Genomic DNA, 26,997 nt, shown 5'->3' with positions numbered 1-26,997 from the left:
CGCAGAAGCACCTTCACCGTGCTCACAGTCCAAATTAGGCATGTTTCAACATGACACTTGCAATGGAACAGCATTTTAATGGAACCGAGAACATAAACAGAATAATTCAGGCTGAAATCCAGATGCAACAGCACAAAACTAAGGAGAAACACACACATATCAAGGGGTTCCAATATCAAAACTATCTACAGTCACCAATCACTACCTAATGCTAGCCCCTCCTTCCCCCACCTTTAGATCGGTCTATCTTCACCAATTTGGGTTTAAATAGCCCATTTGACAGATGGCAGGATGCACGTGGTAGAGATTTGCACTACATCCTACTTTGCTCCCCACAGTTTTTCATGGTCCATCTTATTTCATTTTTCTGTGTTTACTTGGGCTTAATGTTTCCAAAATGCGTTTTGTTAGGGCTGTTTGAGCTTTTTGGCTATATTCTTCAGACTGGATAATCACTGTTCACAGTTCAATGAGCTAGGGCAGTGGTAGGCAAACCGCAGCTCGCGAGACACATGCGGCTCTTTGGTCCCTTAAGTGTGGCTCTTCCACAAAATACCAGGTGCGGGCGCGCACGTACAGTGCGAAGTTGACTTAAAACTTTAAGTTTATTAAGTTAATTTTAGGGAACGTTGTGGAGTGAAAGAAGATGTAGTGTCGAGGTTGGAGAAAGGTATGTTGAGATGGTTTGGACATATAGAGAGGATGAACGAAAGGAGATAGACGAAACAAGTATACGAGTGTGGATGGGAGAGTTGGAAGGGGTCAACCTCAGTGAACGTACCTCAATCAGATTGAGGACGTTTTTAGCAAAGGCCAGCTTAGGAGTACCCTAATTAAGTTAATAACAATGTACCTACCTATATAGTTTAAGTTTAAAAAATTTGGCTCTCAAAAGAAATTTCAATCGTTGTACTGTTGATATTTGGCTCTGTTGACTAATGAGTTTGCCGACCACTGAGCTAGGGAATACCTACCTTGAGACCACAATTAATGAGAGGCCTGTGACTTAGTGGGTTGGGAAGCATGAGGCCAGATGGTAAAAGGAAAAGAACACTGTGGAGGGGGGATGGGGAGACGGCTGTTCTGATATGGACACTGTCCCCACCAATGTGGGTAACCTTGGCATTTCCCTTCACTGACCCCAGCTTCAGATGCCTCATCTAAAATGAAAGGTTGGGCTAGAAAGTCTCTGAGGCTCACACCTGACTTTCGGAAGCATGCCGTGTCATACAAAAGACCATTTCCTCAACGGCCACATTCCAGGTCACTGCGTGGGGGCCCCAGATGGGGTGGTTTGGAGGTTGAGTCTCTAGAACAGCCGTGGGCAAACTACGGCCCTCGGGCTGGATCCGGCCCGTTTGAAATGAATAAAACTAAAAAAAAAAGACCGTACCCTTTTATGTAATGATGTTTACTTTGAATTTATATTAGTTCACACAAACACTCCATCGATGCTTTTGTTCCGGCCCTCCGGTCCAGTTTAAGAACCCATTGTGGCCCTCGAGTCAAAAAGTTTGCCCACCCCTGGTCTAGAAGCTCTAAGACTTAGAGGGGGAGCTGCCTCAGTCCTGGGCTGTGGATCCCCAGTGCAGGGCAAGTGGGTGGCTGTAGCCAATGAGGACCAGGCCATGTATAACTAGAGAGCCACTGCCCCTGCTGTTTCTTGCAGGTCCCTGAGATGGACCTGGTTATTGAACTGTGTGTACAGTTATAAGGCTGGTGGAAAATGGGGGAAAAAAAACCCACAAAAGGATACTTCCTCCCGGTCTTATCTTTTTCTCCCCTAACTTTTCATTATGGAAAAATTTCCAACATATATCAAAGTAGAGAGAACCGTGTAATCAACATCCATGTTTCTGTCTTTTAGCTTCAACAATATCAACTCATGGCCAATTTTGTCTTCTCTTCACCCCCATCCACTCCCCTGCCTGGTTCCCTCAGATTCCTTTGAAGCAAATCCCAGACATCAAATCATATCATCCATCAGATACTTCTTAAAAGAGAAAAACTCCTCCTTTAAAACAGAATACCATCATCAATAGTTCAATAATGTCAAATATGTAATCAGTCTCTACATTTCATTCATTTCCTATAATTAAAAAAAAACCTATTTATTTGAATTATATGGCCCTATCTTTTTAATATTCCTGATCAAAACCTCTCCCTCCTGCTATACTGGCCTACTCAAAGTCCTTCTAAATGTTTAATGCATTTGTAGCTTTGGTATCACAGTCACCTCCCTCTGGCCCCTTCCAATATCTTTCCCTTCAAATCCTTTGTAATTTTAAAATCACAGTTAAACCACATATGCCCATAAGAAGCCCTCTTAATCATTAATCCAAGAGAGAGGCCCCCCCCCCCCAATTCCTGGAGCATTTAATATGTTGCTTCTGTCTTTTTATTTACTGCCTGGTAGAATGGTTCTTTCCCACATAAACCAATTATTCTAATTGGATTCTAAGTTCTCTGACTATCATGAATTATAATGTCTTGAATCTCCCGATAATTATTAGCGAAGTATTTTAGTTACAATAGGTGTTCAAAATAGGCAATGATTAATTTACCTTCCGCCAGGAACATGAAGGAAGACTTTTTAAAAAATATATATTTTTATTGATTTCGGACAGGAAGGGAGAGGGAGAGAGATAGAAATATCAATGATGAGAGAGAATCATTGATTGGCTGCCTCCTACACGCTCCCTACTGGGGATCAAGCCCTCAACCCGGGCATGTGCCCTTGATCGGAATCGAGCCCAGGACCCTTGAGTCCACAGGCTGACGCTCTATCCACTGAGCCAAGTTGGCTAGGGTTGAAGGAAGACTTTTGCTTCCAGAAGCCATCAGCTTAGTCTCCTATGCTCCGTTGTGAACACTTTAACCTCATTATGAAAGTAAACTTTCTAGCTTACAGGCTCATTACTGTGACAGCTACATGAGGACTTGTTCAGAAATGGGCCTTCCCAAAAGAAAGCTGTGCTGTGAGACAGAACGAGCAGCAGCAAGGGCTTCCCAGCCTGGGGGTCAATGGCCACAGGAGAGGCCTACTTGGGAGAGGGCAGAGGTGCAGCCATCCCATACTGACTGGATCCGTGTTATGAAATGCAAATGTATGGTATCCCCTTTGCCTGCAGAATCTCAAGGAAATTCAGAGAGAAAATGCATTAATTTTTCACGTGAAGCAGAAGATGAGGGATTGATCTTATTTTCAATAATATGATATTAAGATCCCAGTGGTTTCCCCAAAAACGTTCCTTGAATGACATTGACCCTCAGTAATTACAGAAAGGGAAGATTCTTTGTTTCCTAGCCAAACACACACACACACACACACACCCCAAATGAGTTTGTGTACTTGAGTGGTTGGGATGGCAGGGTTGACAATGCTGGGTAGGGGCACCTGGCATTTCAATTAAAGGGGTGTGATGAGGCAGAGAGCACATGGACACACATTTCAGGAAAGCAGGATGCCCAGGGACTTTCTATTGAGTTCTGCCTGCTCTATAAAGACTTATTAATGTGCCTTGAGGAACCGGTATTATTTCATCGGGCAGCAGTCATATGATTTTCTTAAGGCCAAACGAAAGAAGCGGGTCATGCATGGTTTCCATCAGCACAAAGGGGAATCTGCTTGGAATTTAATCATTTCCATTGCACCCGAATTAAAAGATGCATTTTAAACACTCTCTGTGACAAGTGACAAATGTGGCTCTACCTCCTTTGCAAAGCATTATTCCAGGATCTAGCTCAAGTCCTATTAATACAATTCAGAATGAGATGAACCATCAATATTTGATGGCATCCTTCCTTCAGCTTCTTGAGAACTGATTTTGAAGAGCCCCAGGGTGTGAACAGTGATCAAATGACACAATACACCATTTTCTTCTTGAAACAGAAAGAAGTCCCTGACTCCTTGAACAGGGAAAGGGTAAATCTCTGAGGCCACATCAGACTACCTCACAGAAAGGCTGTTGTATTGGTGCTGCCTGCGCCAGAAGGAAGGCAGGGAGAAAAGACAAATCTGAGAATAAAACACAGCCTTGTACCAAATGAAAACACATTTAAAAAGAATCTGTATAAAGAGATTTTGAGAACAAAGATATCCAGTTCCTTAAAAGAATATTCCATTGTAGGTCAAGGTGAAAATGGTTGCAGGCCAAGGCAGGATTGAGACGAATGGTGTAAATAAGGCAATTAAAACAGAAAGGCTTTCCAAGAGAATCCAATCAGCAAAATTCACAGGAGTATTTAGAACTAATTATAATATATCTGCTAGAATAATTATCTGAAGAAGAAACCAATACCAGAGTTATTTAAGTATCAATCACAATGGCAGATTTTGTAGCCATCAGTTAAAAACTGCAATCAAATCACATGTTCTGAAGCTAAATGTATAATCATTATGAGAGTTGGAGCTTTTTACTACGCTCCAGAGCTTTATAAAATAAGAGACACAAGTCACTTATCACTGTTGCTATGAGACAAATGTTTACATCACACATTTCTGGAAAAGAAGGAAAATTATAGATTCTTACCAAGTAATCATCAGGCTTGATGCCAAAAAGCTCTCTGAAATATCGGAATGCTAGTGGAGCATATGTCTTAAATCTGAAGTCTGGGTAGTGATGTGCTGGGGTCAGATTGCTCCCTTCACTGCAGTTAAAATAGTAAAAAGAATAAGAGAGAGAACATTAGCGAAGACAATTTTGACTTCAAATTCTAGCTCTACTGGTCCGGAGCCAAACTCCCCTCTAAAAAAAAACACCCCCTGATAGTGGGTCTCTTGAAGTTCATATTTCAAAGGTGACTGGCCATCAGGTAAAAACAGTTGCCAACTCAGTGAGGGCCACTCCAAGCAGGCAGCCCCTGCCAACCACACCGTGTCTTCAGCCTGAGAATTTGTCACCATCTCCCTGTGCTTCCTTCCTGGGGAAATCAACCCACCTTTCTCATGAAACCATAGTTGACTTGTTTTAGGCATAAGATCCAGGGTTTAGTGCGTGGAACAAATTTTAGAAATGCATTTTTTTTGCCATGAATTTTGAACACTGGATAAATTCTTTGAACTACAAATAAGTAAAATAATTTCTAAAATAGATGAGAACCATGGAACTGGAAATAAATGGGGCATGGATCTGTGAAGTCTTCTTTAAATCCGTAATTACAGAAAAAGAGACCTTACATTTTTTAGTGATTTAAAAATCCGATTTCCATTCCCACTTAAATCATTTTCTTTTTTTCCCCCTCTTCTGGGTTCATCTTTGAATTTTTTTTTCCAATATTTATGGTATATGAAAGGTATAAAGTATAAATCAATGAATATCCATGACCCCAAAATGCTGCTTAAGAAATAAAATTTATCCATATAGTCGAATCCTTTCTATACTTTTTACTGATCTTATTCCTTTCCTTCCCCTTAGAGCAGCGGTTCTCAACCTGTGGGTCACGTTTTGGGGGTCGAATGACCCTTTCACAGGGGTCGCCTAAGACCATCGGAAAACACATATATAATTACATATTGTTTTTGTGATTAATCACTATGCTTTAATTATGTTCAATTTGTAACAATGAAAATACATCCTGCATATCAGATTATTTACATTGATTCATAACAGTAGCAAAATTACAGTTATGAAAATAACTGCGAAAATAATTTCATGGTTGGGGGTCACCACAACATGAGGAACTGTATTAAAGGGTCGTGACATTAGGAAGGTTGAGAATCACTGCCTAAGAGGCATCCACTAGGCTGAATTTTGATGTTTATGATTAGTTTTATTTACATGATATCAGATAAGTCACCTAATCTGCCTCTACTTTAATTTTTCATTGTGAAAAATAAGAACAATGCAGTAGAGTAATATGATTTTATATAGAGATTCAATCTCTCTTTTAGCCACATTCTCGGTGGATTAACAAACAAACAAAAGAGCTCCAGTCAACACTAAAGAAAAAGACCAAAAAGTGAATTAAAAAAAAAATAGATATGATCAGGTACTTCACAGCAATGGAAATATAAATGATTTAAACATTTGAAAAGTTGTTTGACCTCATCTATATATGTAAAAGCCCAGCGACCGAATGGTGGAATGACCAGAATAACCGGTCAACCAGTCGCTATGACGTGCACTGACCACCAGGGGGCAGATGCTCAATGCAAGAGCTTTACCCTGGTGGTCAGTACACTCCCACAGTGGGAGCACCGCTCAGGTGACCAGGATGAGTGGTGCTCCCACAGCGGGCCGATTCTTGCAGGTCACGCCCCCCACAAGTGCATGAATCCATGCACTGGGCCTCTAGTTAATAATAAAATAATGAAAATCAAATATCACTGAGAGACCATTTTACCTATCAGATTAACAAAAATCCAAAATTTTGGGATAGCTCAAGGGAAACTGGAACCCTGAAACATCAGTGGGAAATTGATACTTTTCCTATGGAGGATATTTCCACAACTTGTCAACATTACAATTGTGCATAACTCTTTGTTCCAGCAAATGCATGCTTATACTGTATGCCACAGATAAAGAAGGCCATGGACACACATGTGTGTCTGGTTATTTATGACAGCATTGTTTCTAAGGACGAAGGGTTGGAAGCAACCTGGATGTCTCTCACAAGGAGACTGGTCAAATTAATTATGGTTCGCCATACACTGGAATACTATGCAGATATTTTACAAAGAACAAGGAAGCTTAACATGCAATGACATGATAAGATCTCTAGGATAAATTAAGTGAAAAAAGCATGATGCAGATACTGTGTGTGGCGTGCCACCATTTATATAAAAAAGGGAAAAATATATTTTGGGCAGGTAGATGTATAAAAAAAATCCTTGAAGGATGCCCTGGCCCAGTGGCTAGGTTGGTTGGAGTGTCATCCGGTACACCAGAGGGCTGCAGGTTCGATTCCCAGTCAGGGCACATACCTAGGTTGTGGGTTTGATCCCTGGTTGGGGTGTGTTTGGGAGAGAACCAACCTATGTATCTCTCTCACATCAATGTTTCTCTCTCTCTCTCTCTCTCTCTCTCTCTCAAAATCAATAAAAACATATCCTCGGGTGAGGGTTAAAAAAAAAAATCCTTGAAGGATAAACATGCCCCTAGGAACAGTGGGTAAAAAGGGTACAGAGACCAAAGTGACACTTTTCAGTCTTCCTTTTAAAAGCATCATGAGGATAAACCCTTCTCTGTATTACTATTCACAACATTGGAACATTTTAAAAGTGAGGATTAAAAGCCATAACCTTACACACACACACACACAAACAGAGCACTGCACGCTCGGTGCCACAGCAGAAGGGGCTGCTTCAGCGCATCAAGCTGCTCCAGTGACGAACAAATACCAGCCTGACATGATTGAAGCTTTCCTGAAGGAAATGAAAATTAATGGGGCTGTTGGCTCCAGCTGGAGTTTGTCAGGAGCTACAATGCACAAGAGCAGAACCAACCAGCAGGCCCCGGCGAGGATCGGCCAGCAGACACCAACCTGGGCTTCCTGAGGTCACGCACTGGCAGAACCACTGGCTGCGGCGTGGGTGCCGGCCACGGATGTCCAACACAGAGGCTCCTCAGCACACGGGGAGACGGCTTAGCTAGGGCAGTTACACAACTGCAATCAACATGAGTCTGCTGCCAGAGGAAGGGTCCCACTGAAGACTCCTGGGGCGCTCCTGCCTGCACTTGGTCTTCAGCAGAAGACTGTGCCCAGCACCTAGACCTACTCAGCAAAAGTCAAGTCTCCGGAAGAGCAGACCTCTTCCCAGGTTAAGATTTATAGCAATGAGCTTATGCAGGGTTTGAGGGGGGAAAATCTACTTTTCTCTCCTGACATAAATTAGAGGCTTTGGAAATTTCAGCTGGGAGGTTTTCAGCTGTGGTTCTAGATGTCTGACTCCCATGAGCTGGTAAAATTCCAACAATAAAAATTTGGAGACTGCATGAAATTTCCAAATTTATGTTACCAAGTAGGAACCTACACAACTGAGCAAACACACAGTACTATCCCTACCACATTATAAAGGAAAGGGTCTGTTAATGCCATCAGAGGAAGAAACTTTGACTAAAGAACAGTACTTTCTCTATCCTGTCCTTTTCTCTCTTATTTCACCAAGAAGCAGTCCAACTTTGACCATGGACTGACTCTGGCATTTTGATATTCACCTTTTCTGAACAGAGTTCAATTATTTAAAAAAATGCTTTTAATAATTCTAGAGAGTGAGAGGGATAGAGAGATAGAAACATCGATGAGAGAGAAATGCCCTCTACAGGGGGTTGAATCTGCGACCTGCGCATGTGCCCTGACCAGGAATCGATCTTGTGACCTCTTGGTTCAGGGGTCAGTGCTCAGCCATTGACCCACACCAGCTGGGCCAGAGTTCAATTTTTAAGGCCAAAGCCAGTGCTCGCTGTAAATCCAAAATACACATTTCTTAATGGCAATGGATGCTTAGAATTACAGTGTTGAAGCTTGAGGAGACATTAGCCACCATCTGAGATTTCCCATTTAGCAGATAAAGAAATCAAAGCCCAGGAAGGGAAAATAATGGTCTAACGTGGTCAGGAACAAACAAGATTGGGAAATTAGATCCACACCAGAGCAGCCCCTGCCCATTCAGGCAAGGTGGAGATCCTCTCGTTTCCACATATGACTCTATTTAACCAGTGAAATAGAAATTGGTCCTCTCTTTTGCCAAATTAGATAGTGCTCTTGGATGGAAAAACAAAGCAAAACGAGAGACATACTCCTTGCTGGTGCCAACCCCTCCTCCGCTGAGCTGCCACGTTCGAACAGGAGACCGAATCACCTTTTGAGGCCAATCAGCTGGCAGTAGTCTTTAAAAGTCAGTAGCTGAACCCTAGCTGGTTTGGCTTTGTGGATAGAGTGTCAGCCCACAGACTGAAGGGTCCCAGTTTCAATTTCAGTGAAGGGCACATACCTCGGTTGCAGGCTTGATCCCTGGCCCTGGTCAGGGCATGTGCAGGAGGCAACCAATCTATGTGTCTTGCTCACATCGATGTTTCTCTCTCTCTCTCTCTCTCTCTCTCTCTCACTCTCTCTAAAAGTCAATGGAAAAATATCCTCATGTGAGGATTTACAACAAAGTTGGCAGCTGAAAATAGCTTAAATTCCGAAACAAAATAATGTATTCCGGGTATCACTTACTGTATTACATGGTATGTCATTGATTATTTAAATGTTTAAACCTCCCAAGTGGTTATTACCATACCAGGAAATTGTGCTTTTAAGAAATTGTGCTTCTAAGGTAATTCCAAATAAGGCAAAATGTTATATAATATTTGGTACTTGCAATAAATCTTTTATTTTGAAATAAAGGAAGAGATATATAACTTTTATTGCTAGGAAATCAGTTTCTTCCCATCTCCACTACATATGCTGAGCAAATACTTAAAAGGGTTTTGACTTGAAGGGACATCATATTATTGGCTTGCCCAGCGACAGGAACTTATCTCACTTAATCCTGAGAAGAGTATTGTGACAGTTTTGTATTCTATCCACATATACATAAAACTTGGTGCAGAATGTCTGTATAGATCGGGACAGGGGAGTGGCGATCTTTTAGAGTCTCTGTTGCAGCTACTCAAGTCTGCTGTTGTGGAAAAGCAGCCACAGGCAATATGTTGACTGGATGTGGCTGTGTTCCAATTAAACTTTATTAACAAAAAGAGGCAAAGAGCTGAATTTGTGCTGTAGGCTGTAGTGTTTTGGCTCCATGGGATACATACAATTCTTGGATGAGTTTATGTCAGCATTACCTGACAGGCAGGTAGTTGGCTAGTGTGTCAAAACTGTAACATCTAGCACTGATGTCTGGAAATACTTACATAAACCTTTGATGTATACGTTTGCGTGGCATTTAGAATAACGTTTCACTCTTACAGTAGCTCTGCGGAATTCTCTCCCCAGTGAGGGTACTCCCTAGCTATTCAAATAAATCCTGAACAGCATGTCCACCAACTCTATGGGCAGTCCATTTTCTGCAAGCATCCTCACATCAAGCTCAATTTTGTTTACAAGGCAGGAGAATTTTTAGAAATTCTTCAGTTAGATAATTATTTTTGAAAACTAAGAGATATGTAACTTTTACTGCCAGCATTCCAACCATATTTCCCACCCCGGAGAAGGCAGTGATGGCGCCTCCTGCAGGGGAGTGGAGGAATGGATCAGAGTTGCTGGTCAAGGGGCCAGAGAGGCAGATTTAGGGTCACAATTCTAAGGTAAAAGATGGATTTTTTTTTCTGATTCAAAAAAGCAGGAATTTTGTTCCTGTGCTTTATTGCCATAGTGCAGGGAAAAACAAAATTTTAGAGCCAGCCACCCCTAAATTCAAATCCTGGCTTTACCATGTATTTATTGGTTGTATAGCTCTGGATTAAGCCACTTTATATCTCAAGGCCTTGGTTAATTCATATGTAAATTTTTTTTGGTAAAGATGAATGGTAATTAACAACATTAAGTATTATATGTTATGTAATATATATCAGTTAAGCTATGCTTGGTGCATAGTTGGTACTTATAAACCTTACCTCCCTTTGCCACCTCTGTTGCAACTACCAAATATCTAAACATGGTACAAATGTTATGAAACATCCTTTCCTCCTAATCTTACTTGCACATGGAAATGTATCTGCAATCTTGAATTTATGATCACAGCACAGAAATGGGGTCAAAATATTAAGATCTGGTCATGGTTCTCTACTCATCTACTTGGTAATTTTGGAAAAGCACAGAACCAAATTGTTGACAGGGCTTTTATATCCCCCTTCAAATCTTAATCAGGTCCAGAGCTTTTTCCATCCATAAAATGAAGTAACCTGTAGACCAAGTACATACTATCTAAAAATAACCTTGACTCGTTTTCGAATAAATAAATAAAAAATAACACAATACACTGGGTTGCTAAGGGAAACGGATTTTGCAGCTTCACAGCAGCAGTGATGAAAACATCTCAAGGCGCCCCAAGGAATGCGTTCCCTCCATGACCTGGACAGACTCACCAGAGGCTTCAGTCGCTTCCAACAAGAGCCAGTCCGCCCCACCTTCCCTCATGCTCCTCCCCAGGCAAGTGTAGAGTATGGGTGGGTAGGGAGGAAGCATTATTGGGCAGCTTTGTGGAGATATAATTGGCATACAATAAAGTTCATGAATTTTGTCATGTGTATACCCCAGTGAAACCATTGCCACAATCACAACACTGAATTTATTCATCATTTTTTTGTGGCATTTTGATTGCTATAGTGCAATGACGGCGAACCTATGACACGCGTGTCAGAAGTGACACGCGAACTCATTTTTTTGGTTGATTTTTCTTTGTTAAATAACATTTAAATATATAAAATAAATATCAAAAATATAAGTCTTTGTTTTACTTTGGTTGCAAATATCAAAAAATTTCTATATGTGACACGGCACCAGAGTTAAGTTAGGGTTTTTCAAAATGCTGACACGCCGAGCTCAAAAGGTTCGCCATCACTGCAAAGGAGATGCAGTAAGTCCTCCCTTAACATCATTGATAGGTTCTTGGAATTGCTGAGATCGATGTATAACAAAATAAATTTTACTATAGACTAGCTGATATAAACAAGAGTTACGTTCTTCTGGTCAAATAATCTATGACAAAGGAGGCAAGAATATACAAATGGTATTGGGAAAACTGGACATATATATGCAAAAAAATGAGACTAGACCACTTTCTTACACCACATTCAAGGATAAACTCAAAATGAATTAAAGACTTAAATGTAAGACCTGACACAATAAAAAGAGAAAAAAACATAGGCAGTAAACTCTTTGACATCACTCTTAGCAATGTTTTTTGAAAATATCTCCTTGAGCAAGGGAAACAAAAGGAAAAAAATAAACAAATGGGACTACATTAAACTAAAAAGTTCCTGCACAGTAAAAAAAAACCATGAACAAAACAAAAAGACAATCTACTGAATGGGAGAAAATATCTTCCAATGATATACCCGATAAGGAGTTAATATCCAAAATACATAAGGAAATCATACACCTTAATACCAAAAAAACAAACGTTCTGATTTAAAATAGAGCAGTGTACCTGAATAGACTTCCAAAGAAGACATATAGATGGCCAATAGATAAATGGAATCATACTCAAAATTACTAATCATCAGGGAAATGCAAATTAAAATCACAATGAGATATCACCTCACACCTGTCAGAATAGCTACCATCAATAAATCAGCAAACAACTGTGTTGATGAGGACGTAAAGAAAAGGGAACCCTTGTACACTGTTGGTAGGATTGTAAATTGGTGCAGCCACTATGGAAAACAGTTTGGAGATTCCTCAAAAAAAAACAAACAAACGAACAACCATATGACCCAGCAATTCCACTGCTGAGTATTTTATCTGAAGAAATCCAAAACACTAATCCAAAAAGATATATGCACCCCTATATTCACTGAAGCCCTATTTACAAGAGCCAAGTATGGAAGCAACTTAGTGTTCATCAATAGATGAGCAGCCCAAGAAGATTATACACACACACACACACACACACATGCACATACACACAATGGAATATTAATCAGCCATAAAAAATGAAATCTTGCTATTTGTGACAACATGGATGGACCTAGAGGATATTATGCTAAGTGAATAAATCAGACAGAGAAAGACAAATACCATATGATTTCACTTATAGGCTGAATCTAAAAAATAAAATAAACAGAAAAAACTCATATATATATATATACACACTGTGTGTGTGTGTATACACACACACACACACACACACACACACGAGAGAACAATTTGATGGTTTCCAGATGGGAAGGGTTGGGGCAATGGGTGAAAAAGGTGAAGGGATTAAAAAATACAAATTTCCAGTTATAAAAATTGTCATGGGGATGTACAGTACAGCACAGGGAATATAGTCAATAATAACTATGTATGGTGTCAGATGAGTACTAGATTTATTGGGGTGATCACTTTGTAAGTAACAGAAATGTCCAATCACTATGTTGCACATCTGAAACTAATATAATCTTGTTTGTCAACTGTAATTGAAAAATAAATTATAAAAAAGTGCCTATGAAGACCTTATTTATGTGCTCCTTATTGTAAAGTATCTCATACAGTGTCATGTATAATTTAGTTGCTAAATAGACTTAATTTTAATATTTAAGATTAATTTTAAAATCATGGAGTTTTATTACATGATTCTTACAAGTAATAAGTCTAAGAACAAATTTTTTTATTTACTAGGAAGATTATACCTTCAAATTGGAAGTAATGTCTAGGCCAGTGGTTCTCTGACTTTTAATCACCTGGAGGATTATCAAAGTAGATTCCTGGATCCCACCTCCAGTGTTTCTGAGTCAGCTGACTTGGGGTGGAGCCCAGGAACCTGCATCTCTAACACGTTCCAAGTGATGCTGATACTGCAGGTCTGAGGACCACATGTTGGCCCACGCTTTCCCCAGTGCCCAGCAATGGTTGGCTCTGTTGATTGGACACCGTGAGGAAAAGAGATGAGCAATGATGGAGCACCCTGCCCTTCTTTATGAACCATCTTCAGCTACCTGCTCCCACCACCCTGAACTCACTGCCAGCCACCCTCCCACAAACGGCCTCTGCTCCCCTTATTTTTTTTTCTTCAGCTACAAAGAACAAGACTGACATATCTGGGAAAAGGCCCTGGAAGATCACGAGAGCTCGAACATCCTGAGAACACATTTATAAGAATTGTGGGTCTAACAGAACATACCAAAAGGTTGAGGTAAACTCATGACCTCCCGAAGTTATATCAAAGTGTGTAGTTCATGCATTGTTTTCTGGAGTGACAAACAGACTATTAAAAACAAAAACATGGAACAATTTCCAGCTCTAGAAAGAAGAGCAGTGTCATAAGCAAACAGGATTATATCTTAGGCCTTGGGGTTGTCCATTTTCTCTATGGAAACTAGTTCTCGTATCTGCTAGGGGACCCTAGAAGAGCACACTTCAAAAATTTTGATAGATCAACTTTATTCTTCAACCAAGAGCATTTGAAGGAAAATGAGTCTGTCTGGATTCACACCTGACTTTCAGTGTTTATGGGCCCCTTTGTGGTTAGGTGGGCACTGTCACCTACAGGCGTTACTTCCAGCCAGCAGACATCTGGACATACAGATAAATGTAAGTAGCACTCCTCTGAAATCAATATATTTTTATTGATTTCAGAGAGGAAGGGAGAGAGAGAGAGAGAGAGAGAGAGAGAGAGAGAGAGAGAAACATCAATGATGAGAAGGAATCATTGATTGGCTGCCTCCTGCACGCCCCACACTGGGGATTGAGCCCACAACCCAAGCATGTGCCCTAACCTTGAATAGAACCGTGACCTCCTGGTTCATAGGTCGGTGCCCAACCACTGAGCCATGCCGGCTGGGCATCCTCTGGAAATTTTTTTTAAAAGTAAGGTAATGAGAACACTGAGAGCTGAACTTTCACCCAGTCATTCTCATACAAGCCCAGTAATCATTAATAACAAAAGTGGCTCATTTTGAAGAAACATATTTTAAAAAAATAAATGTGTCTGACAAGTCAATCCTCATAGAACCAAAAGATAAAATAATTACCTCCAATCCCCAAAACAAATTCATTTGCTAGACCATGAGTAAGACATATTTAGGTAAAAGCAGAAACATTATAATAGGAAAATATGCTGTATCTAGAATCAAATATTTATATAAAAAAATCCTGTCAGCAGTGGTGACATTTCCAATGTAATAATGATTACTTCTCTTCCTAGACTAAGCTAGTACTGGACTTAAATTTTTGGTTTATTTACTTTATTTTGGTAGAGCAGACACAATATAAAGCTTGCTATTATAACCGTTTTCATGTGCACAGTGCTGTGGCATTCAGTACATTAACACTGTTGTACAACCATCACCATCATCCAAACTCAGATTATTTGCTGAATTGATTATCCCCTTCCCCCAATGCAATTAAGTTAAGGTAGCATGTATGGGTAACGTGGGTGTTTTTGCAAACACGGTATCAAAATATTGGGATTCTCATCAGTTTTCTTGAGGAAAATTAAGTGGAACGAGTTAAGTTAAAAAAGGAGCTAAATGAGTGAACTCAAATGCATGCCTAATTGTGGGTCCTCCCAGCCCCCCTTTTAAATTAAGGGTAACAAGAACCTGGTGCCAGCTGCTGCTTCTCAGACGTCCTCTTATTCTAAACCTACGCAGACAGTACTCTGTAATGGCTGCATTCTTTCCCACTGACTCTCAGTCTTTCTCCCTTCGGTCCTTCAGGCAACATCACAGCTAATGACAACTGGCCCACAGGAGGAAACCCGTTTCCCATCTCCATAGAGAAAATGCAGGCCACCTGATGTGGCAGAAAGTAACCATCAGCTGGGCTGCTTTGAGTCTGCGCTGCTTTACGTGTGCACTGGCAAAAAGTCTTCAATGTGGGGTGTCGCAAGGAGGGTTCTTTAGCATGAAAATTCACACAAAAAAATACATCTTCTTACCTGGGCAGGAACACACTTTCCACCACGTAGAAGTCTTGCATGAGAACATCTCGGTCTGGTTTGGACGTGAGATTACCCACTGTGTATCCTATGCCCAGCTGGATAGCACCTTTGATGGCAGATGATGCAGTCTGCAAGGCAAACATGCGTCCCGGGATTAGCCTCAATAGTCGGGGCCTTGTTCAATGTTACCAGCAGCAAAACAGGAGTTAGGTTTTTTTTTTCTGCTCCTAAGCAATGAGGAAGCTAGGCTTGGAGAGATGACAGGCTGCTTCTTTGGATGGAGAGCTTATTCCCAACACCAAGGACTTTTCTTGTCATGAAATTATTTTTGTGGTAATCCTTCCTACCAATATTTTTTTAATATATTTTATTGATTTTTTACAGAAAGGAAGGGAGAGGGATAGAGAGTTAGAAACATCGATGAGAGAGAAACATCGATCAGCTGCCTCCTGCACACCCCCTACTGGGGATGTGCCTGCAACCAAGGTACATGTCCTTGATCGGAATTGAACCTGGGACCCTTGAGTCTGCAGGCCGACGCTCTACCCACTGAGCCAAACCAGTTAGGGCTCCTACCAATATTTTTAAAGTCAAATTATAGTCCCAAATCTCCATCTTTCTTTTATTGAGAACTTTGAAACTTGCCAGAACACTTTCAGTAGGTAGCACCATAATTTCTACCAAAAGATAAATGGTACACTCATAATTTTTTAAATTCAGAAGTTCTATAACGTGCCTATGGATCAGGAAGAATATTTTATCTTATAAAAAGTGAGAGAACAAAAAAGTAATTTGAGTTTTAGAAATACACAAAATTTAATTTGGAAACTGCTTACTAATATTGCCATTGATATGGATCCACAATCAAAATTTCCTACACTGATCTGTGATAAAACACATAGCATTGGGTCACCAGTCTTTCCAAAGTACCACTTTTCCAATATCATTCCATAATTAAACTGACATAATGTTAACTTGGGGAATTATTGTCACATATGTATATATACATGTGTGTATATGATTATATGTATATATAATTGTAATCAGCATAATAGGAGATATAGAAGAATATTTGAATGCATTCTTCTTAACGGTGAAAGGGTATCATATTTCTATGCCTTGCAGTGCCTAATGTAGTACTATGTATACAGAGGGAGCTAAATTAATACTTAAATCAGTGGTTCTCAACCAAGAATATCTGGCATTGTCTGAAGACATTTTCTGATTGTCATAACTGGTGATGGTAGTTTTACTACTGGCATCCAGTGGGTAGAGGCCAGGGATGTTACTAAACATGCTATAATGCACGGAACAGCTTCTCATCACAAGGAATTATCCAGCCCAACCATCAACAGTGCTGAGGTTAAGAAACCCTGACTCAAGTGAATATAACAAACCATCTATTTTATAAAACAATACTTTCTTTTTGAGTTAACATTTTTACTTAGCAACTCCTCCCCCCCGCCACACACATGCTTTGTTTTTATTTCTTCACACTTTTAACAAAGAACCTATCTCTCTTCTTGAAAAAAAAAATGTATCCTCTTGATTTCTATGCTAGAACATGGTCTGGGGACAACTTTTACCTTTTCTGGTGGGCTCATTCCTTCACTGACTTCTCATATTCTATTTGCTATAATTGCAGCCTCCCTAAAGGTTTGATTATTGACCCTCAGATTTCCTTAATTATGTAGATAATCAATCCATTCCTAATGGCTTCAAAAACTGTATCAATGCATATGACTCTCAGGCCCTTTAAGCCTATTTGGATGCTGTTCTATCATCACACATCCAGTATATACAAACCAAAACTAATATCTTACAACAGTGATGGCGAACCTTTTGAGCTCCGCGTGTCAGCATTTTGAAAAACCCCAACTTAACTCTGGTGCCGTGTCACATATAGAAATTTTTTGATATTTGCAACCATAGTAAAACAAAGACTTATATTTTTGATATTTATTTTATATATTTAAATGCCATTTAACAAAGAAAAATCAACCAAAAAAATGAGTTCGCGTGTCACCTCTGACACACGTGTCAGAGGTTCGCCATCACTGTACAACCTTCCCACCCCACCGCCAAGACTGGTTTCTTTTTCTAAGGCACTAGAAGCCTCAGTCACCCAAGGCTGAACCCCAGACAAACCACATCTAGCACAGGGCTTAGGTCCCCAATAAATGCTGACGTCACCGGAAATGGCCACGATCAATCTGTCCTGCTTAGTCACCCCACTATCACTTTCCCATGAAGTCACCATTTAATTGCTTTGCTTCCTCCACCACAAATATTCCATAGCCCTAAGTCTGAGGACAACAACCAACTATCTACCCTCCTCCCTGTAGGAGATGGAAAACTGTCTTGGTGGTTTTCTCTTTTCACTTGTCTTTTTACTTAAGATCCTGGGGGCAGCAAGATGGCAAAAGACTGAGACTCAAAACATAGTGCAACTGGTGCTTTAAAAAAAAAGAAAACAAAACAAAAGAAAAAAGTTTGCTATTTTAATACTCCCTCGCTGAGCTCTGCCATGCCACCAATTGGCATTGGTGACCTTTTGTACCAACAGCTCTGACTTCTGAAGGCTGACATGATTTTCATTTTAAGCTCTCATAAAAATTCAAAAGGCATCTCTCCTCCTATCCATCACTCCAGCAATATGGCACAAGATGTGACATCAGTACTTTCCAGACGACCCAACTCCAAAACGTTCTGTTCCAGACCTATCAATAGCCTCACATGCTCTCCAAGTTTGCTTTCCCCTCCCCACGCCCCACCTGACTCTATTTCTGCTTAATTCAGTCATTTAACACTTCTTGGGCTGGAACACCTGTCAAACAGATGGAGCAGCCAAGTCTTTGTTGATGCCCCCACCACCCCCAGCAATAGAAAGCAGTCAAGGTTGTAGGAGTCTATATCTTGTGTTTTCAAACTTTAGAAAACATGAGACTCACTGGAACGCTTGTTAAAACAGACAGAAGGCAAAACCATGGAGACAGTAAAAAGATCAGTGGTTGCCAGGGGGTGGGGGAAGGGAGGGATGATTAGGCAGAACAGAGAGAATTTTCAGGGCCAGGAAAATACTCTGTGTGATGCTATATGGTGGATACATATCAGTATACATTGGTCTGAACCCACAGAATGTACAACCCAAGTAGGGACTTTGGGTGATCAATTGTAGCAGGTTCATCAATTGTAACCAATGCACCCTTTTGGTGGGGGATGTTGATAGTGGGGGAGTCTGTGCATATGCAGAAGGTAGATGTGAAATCTCTGTACCTTCCTCTCCATTTTTCTGTTAACTTATACTCCAAAAAATAGACTTACAAAAACAGTCAATGGGCATTGAAAACCAAACCAAAAACAAAATCAGACCGGTGGGTGCAGCCCCAGAATTTCTCACTGAGAAGGTGTGGGGTGAGGCTCAGGAATCTGTTCTTGCTTTAAGGGGCATTGAGAGAGAAAACCGCCTTTCTCCTGTGGTATAAGATCAGATTCTGAGTCCCAGAAGGAATAAGATTTTGGAAAGGACCCTGTTGAAATCTGTTTAGTTAAAACAAAAAACAGACTTGTAATACGATTGCTTTTCCCTTCAGGCTCCTTAAAATTCAAGTGCTCTGATGGGAGAAGTAATAGGAATTGCAAAAAACAACAACAGTTAATCCTTTTTGATCAACCATTTGTGCCGGACACTTGATGGATAACCACAATTACCATCATAATCTATCACAATCATAGCACATACTTATACAGTGTTTACTAAGGGGCAGGCACTGTTTTAAGTGCTTTTGGTTAGATGAAGTCTTTTATCCTCACAATGACCCTCTGAAGTAGGTACTATTATCATCTCCATTTTACTGGCTCAGAGAGGGTTAGTCACTTACACTAGGTCACACAGTGCAGAGGTGGAGGTGCGACTGAGACCTGGGGAGTCTGGCTCTGGAGTTCATGTTATACACAGGCGCACTGCAGCCTGTCAGAACCTCTGAACTCACTTAACCCTTTCAAGGACCTTGCAAATTAGCAACTACCACACCATGTTACAGGTGGGAGATTTAAGGCCAGCAAGGTTAAGCGACTTGCCCCGTTTGCAGTGGTAGTGTGTGGTGGAGTCTGGATGCAAAGCCCACACTGTTTATACATCGTTTTGTTGTCTTGTGGTGTTTTTTTTTTTCAAAATGAGCCTAGAATCAAAGTCGAACTTCTCCTTAAAGTCTAGCTGCTTGACCTCAGCAAAGGTAGCAGCGTGGTGAAGCCATTCCTTTTGATGAAGTAGGGATAAAAATACTTTATTTGCTTCGAATCATATGCAACCACGGGGAAGTCCAAGGAAAACTTGTAAGCCACCTGGTAAACCAGCATGAACACCACTGTTAATGTCACTGCTAGTAACACGGGGAGGAATAAACACAAGAAGGTATTTCGCTGCCACAGGAGGAACGGCACCTGGAGGTTTCCTTCTCCCCGTCTCTGTGTAAAAGTAAATGCTTGAGCATTGATGCATTTGGGCGTCATTAAAAAGCATCTTGCCTACTTCAAGGCAGTGTCTGGTTGTGCTCATTGTGCATGTGGTTTCTTGAGTCAGAGGAGTGAAGGTCCCATCACCTGACATTTCCCCGAGGCTGCAGTATTTCCTACCATAGCCTCTCCTGAGCAAGACGTGCTTTAGAAAACCGAACCGCCACCGCCTGGAGTGTCTCTGATTAGCAGATTAGTAAGTCATGATGATGATCAAGAACCTTCTGCGTACTGCAGGTGGTTGCTCCTTTAGAAACAGCAGTTCTTTCCCTGCAAACTCTGAGCCACTAGCCCTCTCCTCCTTTCTCAGAGATGCCCACCAGCAGGCCAGCAAGTCCTTAACGAGTCAACAGCTTCACACACATGCTCAGCCCTTCCAATTTTCTCTGCACGGCTTTGCATAGGCTCTCAGAGAACTGAGACCCGGTCATCTTCCCAAAGGATGTCCTTTAACTCCCTTATAATATATAGCGCTAGATTTCAGAACATAGCAAAACAGTCTATTTTTGATTCAGGACTTTTCAAGGGCTAAGTGGAGGCAACAAGCCTGGATATTAGAAAAACCTCTAAGACACTTGATACTTCAAGAGAAAACCATATAATATTACAAAAGCAAATCATAAACATTTACTTCCATAGATCCTCTTTCCTAACCCAAACTTGTCCAGGAATGATGGTAATTCTAAGAGGAAAATGAATGTCAGCTTGCATGTGTGTAATGTAGTCTATTTTTCAAAGCACTATATTTTTTAATGATTGCATTTGATCACAGTTGTTACAGAAGTAGGGTTTATAATGCCCATTTTATGGATAAAGAAACTGTGGCTTTGGGAGATTAACTTGATCTAAATTCCTTCTCTGGTGTGTGATAGAACCGGGAACGGTCCTCTGACCTGGGAGGCCTCAGGTCAGTGCTCTCCCACTGCACACTGCTTCAGCTGTCTGAATTTTCTCAGCTGGAGATGAATCTGATTGAAGCTGTGAAGTACTTGAACTAGGAGATGATGATGATAGTAACAATAAGACTAACCATCAACGCACACCCGCTATTAGGGAAGCAATGATCCTGACAACAGTCAGAGTTTAAATGACCTTACATTAGCTACAGGAAACTGCTTTCTACAGCACAATGTCTATGAAATTAGATCACTTAATATGCCATCTGATAACACTGGCTGTAAAAGGAAGTATTAAAATAGTTCACGTCAATAGCATTTTTCACCCCTAAGGTGTTTCATCCCTAATTATGAGATTATAATAAGCCAATAGGTATGCTGCCAGAGTGGCTTTTTTCAAAAGTAAAGATAAAATTGTGTCCCTACCTTGCTTGAAGCCCTCCCTAGTATCCTCCCTGCAGCATTAAGTCCAAACCCTTAGCTCAACACGGAAGCCCATCTTATAATATTACTTCCTCCTTACCTCCCACTGACTCCTGCATCCAATATAAAAAGATGGTTTTTTTTTAAATAAACACTTGTTGACATCACCTGAAATGGCCACGGTCAATCGGTCCTGCTTAGTCACCTCTATCCTTTGAACTTACAAGTCCATGAACCCCTAATAACTGCACATGAAAATTTCTGCTTGTGTGTATTTTCCCCAAAGGGAATCCACTAGGCCATAAAAAGGGGTTCGGTGACACCTCTTAAAAGCAAGAGAAGGCAATCCTGTTACAGCCAGGGAACACCCACCCCTGTCCCTCATTTCCATGGTTCAAGTCCAGCTCCAGGTTCTCCCTCCTGTCTCTGAACTTATACTCAAGAAAGAAGGCACAGACTTCTTATTTGTCCCAAGGATGGAACTTAGGGAAAAAGAAAGAGGAATCGACGGCATGAAACTGGTTGTAGGACGATGGAAATGAGATAGTTTGCCAGTGGGCAAGCCTAATCCTTCTAAAAAAGACGCAGGACCACATCTCGCCTTCAGGTTCCTTGAACCTTTTCTCTGGTCCCTCCCTGTATTAGTTTCTTATGGCTGCGGTAACAGATTACTTAGTGTCTTCAAACAACATGCACTTATTATCTTACAGTTTGGGCGGTTGGAGGTCCTAAAATCGAGGCACTGGCAGGGCAGATTCTTTTGGAGGCTCTGGAGGAGGATCCATTCCTTCGCCTTTTCAAGCTTCTAGAGGCCGGCCGCATTTCTGGGCTTGTGGCCCCTTCCTTCACCTTCAAGGCCAGCAGCATCTTCAAATCTGTCTCACTCCCTCTTAATCTCATTGGATCTCTCCTCTCTTTTTCTCTCTCTCAGCTCTGCTTTCGTGAACACACCTCATTTTCTGACTCTGACCTTCCTGCCTCCCTCTTATACAGACCCTTGTGATTACATTGGGCCCACCTGGATTATCCCAGATAATTATCTCCAGAGCGAGATCCTTAACTGAATACACCTGCAAATTCCCTTTTAACCATGTGAGGTAATATAGTCACAGGTTCTAGGGATTAGGACACAGACATCTTTGGGCTCCATTATTCTGTGCACCACACTCCTCTATTTCAAGATTGACTCCGGCATTTTTTCCAGTGTTGCCCCAAACAAAGAGAAGAGCTCCCCTCAGAACTCCATTCACTCAGATGCTGTTCATTCTGAGAATTTTCTGTGAGCTAGGCATTGTGCTATGTGTTAGGGAAAGCATGAGCCAAAAAAAGAACATTGTCCTTGCTCTCATGGGAGTGTCTAAGTCTTGTGGGGGAAAGAGATATTAAACAAACATACATAATGACATTTGCTGTCAGTGATGTAAGCAACAAGGAGATGTAACTGAGCGCACAAGGGTGGAGATCCACTTTAGAATGGCAGAGTTAGGAGAGGTCTACCTGAGGGGTGATATGCAGGCTGAGACTTGAAAGGTGAGTATGAGCCAACAGATAGGTCATAACAACAAAGGCTGGCTGTACCCATCAGGTGCCAGGCATTCTTCCACAAACTGGGGATACAGAAGTGACCTGGCCAGAGTCCTTGCCCTCAAGGAATTGAGAATCACATTAGAAGGCTAGGGGAATTGATTGTGAGGCAGAGAGAAGCAGCGGTTCAGGGACTGGAAAGCAAACCATTGTGGGTCAACTATGGTGGGAGAGCATCAGAATAGGAGGCTGGAAAGACAGGAAGATCTAGATCTGAGCCTCAGAGGCTATGTTCAGGGTTTGATGTATTTCAATAAGGGGGCAGCATTCTAATTTGGCTATTGCGTGGAGAACAGATGGGAGGGAATCTATGAGGGAAAGCGATTAGGAGACAGTGGTTCATATTGAGATGTGGGTGGCTGAGAGTAGGGGGATGAATAGGAAGGTGGACAGAAGAGTTGAATGTGAGATATACAGGGTGTCCCAAAAATGTATACACACTTGGAATAACTATTAATTCCAATGGGTTAAATCTGAAAAAAAAAAAAAAGAAATATCAATTGAGCTATCAGCTGTTTAAGCATGTATACATTTTTGGGAGGACACCCTGTATTTTGCAAGGAGAAACACAGGACTTGCTATGAGCTAGAAATGAGGGCTAGAAAAAGCACTAAAATGCTTCCTGGTGTTTTCCATGAGCAATTGAGAGGATTGAGGTTGCTTTACCGAGTTGAGAAGACTGAAGGAAGAACACATTTTTGAGGGGAAGATTACTGGTAAGAGTTCCACTTGAGATGCCAACAAGACATCCAAATGGAGATGTCAAGTGTCAAGATACAAGTCTGGAGCTTAGAATGGAGGTTTGGGCTGAAATTTTGAACTTGAGTGTTTTCAGCATATAAATGGTATTGAAAATCAAAGGGCTGGGTAAGTAACTTAAGGAGGGAGGGGAACGTTCTTAAAAGGCCTGAGCAAGGTCAACATTTTGGGATTAGACAGAGAAAGGAGAACCTTTGGAGATTTAGGAGTGACTGCAAGGGTGGGAAAACATGGCTTCAGAAAAACCAGCAGAAAATTTGAAGAAAGTTGTGATAACTGTCTCAACAAGTGGCTGTTTCATTTGATAATATGAATGTTACCTACAACTTGATGGAATATCTAAATCTAGGCGTTAAATTCGCTCTTCTTTTCTTCTTTTCTCATTTGCATCATTGATTCATACATTAAGTCCAAGTCTATTTCTAAAATATTTGACAAACGTATTTAATAAGCTCCAGTCAAATTATGGCTTCATTTGAACCATGTTTTAAAAATGTTCTATATATTTAAAAATATTAAGTTAAAAAAGTAGGATATAAAATAAAATGTGAAGAACACAAACTCACAAGTGTATTTATACACATCCACAGAGGAAAACAAGACAGGAAGGAAATATATTTAACTGCAATAATTATCTCTGGGCAGTGTGATATTGGGTGATTTTTACTTTCAAGCTTGTGCTTCTCAGAGCTTCTAAATGTTGTGTTATAGGTAAGAAAAGAAATATCCTCCAATGAAGGTGCTATTACTATGTTTATGAAGACATTTTGACGGATAACAAAGGCATGTTTGGGATTTGTTCATCTTTTTATCCCCTGTAGCTGTTATACTCTTATGAAGTGTAATCATGATCAACTATGTCTCCCTCTGTCCCTCTAAATTTATTCTGGGCTTAGATCATCCCCTTTCCTAGGATGGCATTTAGGGCAGGTCTATGACCCTTCTGGTGACTCCAAGAAAAGGTCTTCTGCTTATTTCTAGTCTCAGATCATTCAGAATGGTCTCATGTAGGGATTTGGTTTGTCTAGTCCAGTGGTTCTCAACCTTCTGGCCCTTTAAATACAGTTCCTCATGTTGTGACCCAACCATAAAATTATTTTCGTTGCTACTTCATAACTGTAATGTCGCTACTGTTATGAATCATAATGTAAATATCTGATATGCAGGATGGTCTTAGGCGACCCCTGTGAAAGGGTCGTTCGACCGCCAAAGGGGTCGTGACCCACAGGTTGAGAACCGCTGGTCTAGTCCATTTAAAGCAAAAACTTTAAATATACTGGGGGGAGCCATCTCCCCCTCCCTGCCACGGCCACAGCTGGCCTGGCACAAGCTGGCCACCAGCAGTGGGAAGGGCTGGGGGCTTCTTTCTCTTTTCTGCCTGCCTGCCTGCTGAAGGTAGCAGGCAAGGTTTTACCGGAAAAATACAGTTAAGATGTCTCAGGCACTCCACGTGTATCCACTCTTTCTCTGTGCGATGACGTCACAGAGCTGCAGTTGTACCTACAAGCGGCAGCTGTGTCCTCACCTTTCGGGGAGAACACATCCTGGCTGGTAGTTCCTCAGAGATGACCACATAACAGCTAATCTCCATCTCTGTGCCCTCAACTGGTCACAGGTCATTATCCTGAAACTCTGGGAATCAACAAGCAATACCCAACCCTAAACTCCCCCTGACCTTGCTCTGAGGGTGACCAGAGCAGCTGACAGACAATTCTCTCGTTCTTCCAATTTCCCAGGAAATGCTACTGTCTATTGCACCCCCCAGGCTCCAGTGAACGTATATCACACTCGGGAGTGGTCTCACCGAAGCCCTCTTTCCTAGGCTGGCCATGATGGACAGACCCTCTCTCCACTCTCCACCCTACAGGCCTACTCCTGACATATCAACTCTCCAACATTCCTTTTCAGTCTCCATCTCTCACAACCAAGCTCCTTCGTAGATTTGGGGTGATCACTAAACTGGACTTAGATCACCTCCTTCCCCGAATTCAGGCTGGCACCTGATCTTGCAATGTGATTAAAATTCTTCCAGCCTTCCAGTTTCTACTGTCCTAGACTGATTCACAGGTCCTGCTCAGAACACGGGGTTTTGGTTAGCTGCTCACTGTGTTCCATTCCACCTGCCACATGACTCATCATTTCAGGCTTTTTTAAAAAATACTATCTCCCAGCGTAAAAAACCTTCACTGTTTTTTCGACTTTCTGTAGAAATGAATCTAAATTCCTTGCTTGCTCCTCAAGATTTTCTACAATCCCATTCCTGCTAGTGCTAACTACAATAAATAAATCACCAAATGCTAACTTCTGTAAAAAACACACCCCTGAACACATTTATTTCTTAATCAGGAACAGCCCACTGTGGGTGTCCCTGATTGGAGTGCTTTTCTCTGTTGGGTGGTGTGCTGCGTGCTTGTGGTGGTATCCCCTAGGGCCGTGGTCAGCAAACCGCGGCTTTCGAGCCACATGCGGCTCTTTGGCCCCTTGAGAGTGGCTCTTCCTGAGCCTTAGGAGTACCCTAATTAAGTTAATAACAATGTACCTACCTATATAGTTTAAGTTTAAAAAATTTGGCTCTCAAAAGAAATTGCAATCGTTGTGCTGTTGATATTTGGCTCTGTTGACTAATGAGTTTGCCGACCACTGCCCTAGGGTCTCAAAGTCCTCCAAGTGCAGCTGCTGATAGGAGAAGCAGTAATGGTGAAGGACGCCACTTCCCACTTCTTACTACCTATACAAGGAGTCACAATGCAGGACATTCCTCCAGATTTGCTCCGCGTCCTGGGACACTCCCTGTGCAGCTACTGTACATTAAGGGCTTCCCAACTCTGGCCTCCAGGTGGGTTTGGCCAATGGGAACCTCCACAGCAGATTCAAGGGAGGTCTGAGAGTGACATCAGGTGTTTACTCCTTTCCTTCTCTTCCGGTGGGTTTGACTCAGACCGGTGTGTCCTTCTGAATGTCACAGCTCCTTTCTCGTGAGCCTCTCCAGATAACTCCTATTTGGGTTCCGGAAACTGTACCACTCCCTTACCTCTCAGGCCAACATTGTGACCCCAGATACTGAACTGTCACTTGTAGTTTCCTTATACTTCTCCCACATCTTTGCAAACAGTGCCTTTAAAAACTCTTCTCAAATCCCCCAGTTTTAGTGTGTCATCCATTTACTGTCCAGACCCTCTAGATCAGTGGTTCTCAACCTTCACTGCACATTAGAATCATCTGGGAATCTTTTTAAAATCCTGATTTCTGGGCCTCATCCTGTTTCTTTGTTTCTTTGTTATGGGGTGGAGCCACAATAGTAACAAA

General features: G+C 41.4%; 1 protein-coding gene across 6 annotated transcripts in view; it reads right to left on the bottom strand.

The window, feature by feature from the left end:
• PIP5K1B (phosphatidylinositol-4-phosphate 5-kinase, type I, beta) overlaps window positions 1–26,997 on the bottom strand; it is a 287,643-nt gene that overhangs the window by 116,337 nt on the left and 144,309 nt on the right. For all 6 annotated transcript variants that reach the window (XM_014529192.1, XM_014529194.1, XM_014529193.1 and 3 more), the window contains 2 exons: window positions 15,512–15,642; window positions 4,533–4,650 (listed from right to left, as the gene is read on the bottom strand). In XM_014529192.1, coding sequence (XP_014384678.1) covers window positions 4,533–4,650; window positions 15,512–15,642 — 249 coding nt within the window. The remainder of the gene's footprint in view (window positions 1–4,532; window positions 4,651–15,511; window positions 15,643–26,997) is intronic.

This window comes from Myotis brandtii, unplaced genomic scaffold, assembly GCF_000412655.1.
Source record: "Myotis brandtii unplaced genomic scaffold, ASM41265v1 scaffold672, whole genome shotgun sequence".
Lineage (NCBI taxonomy): Eukaryota > Metazoa > Chordata > Mammalia > Chiroptera > Vespertilionidae > Myotis > Myotis brandtii.
This window is presented reverse-complemented; position numbering and strand designations above follow the sequence as displayed.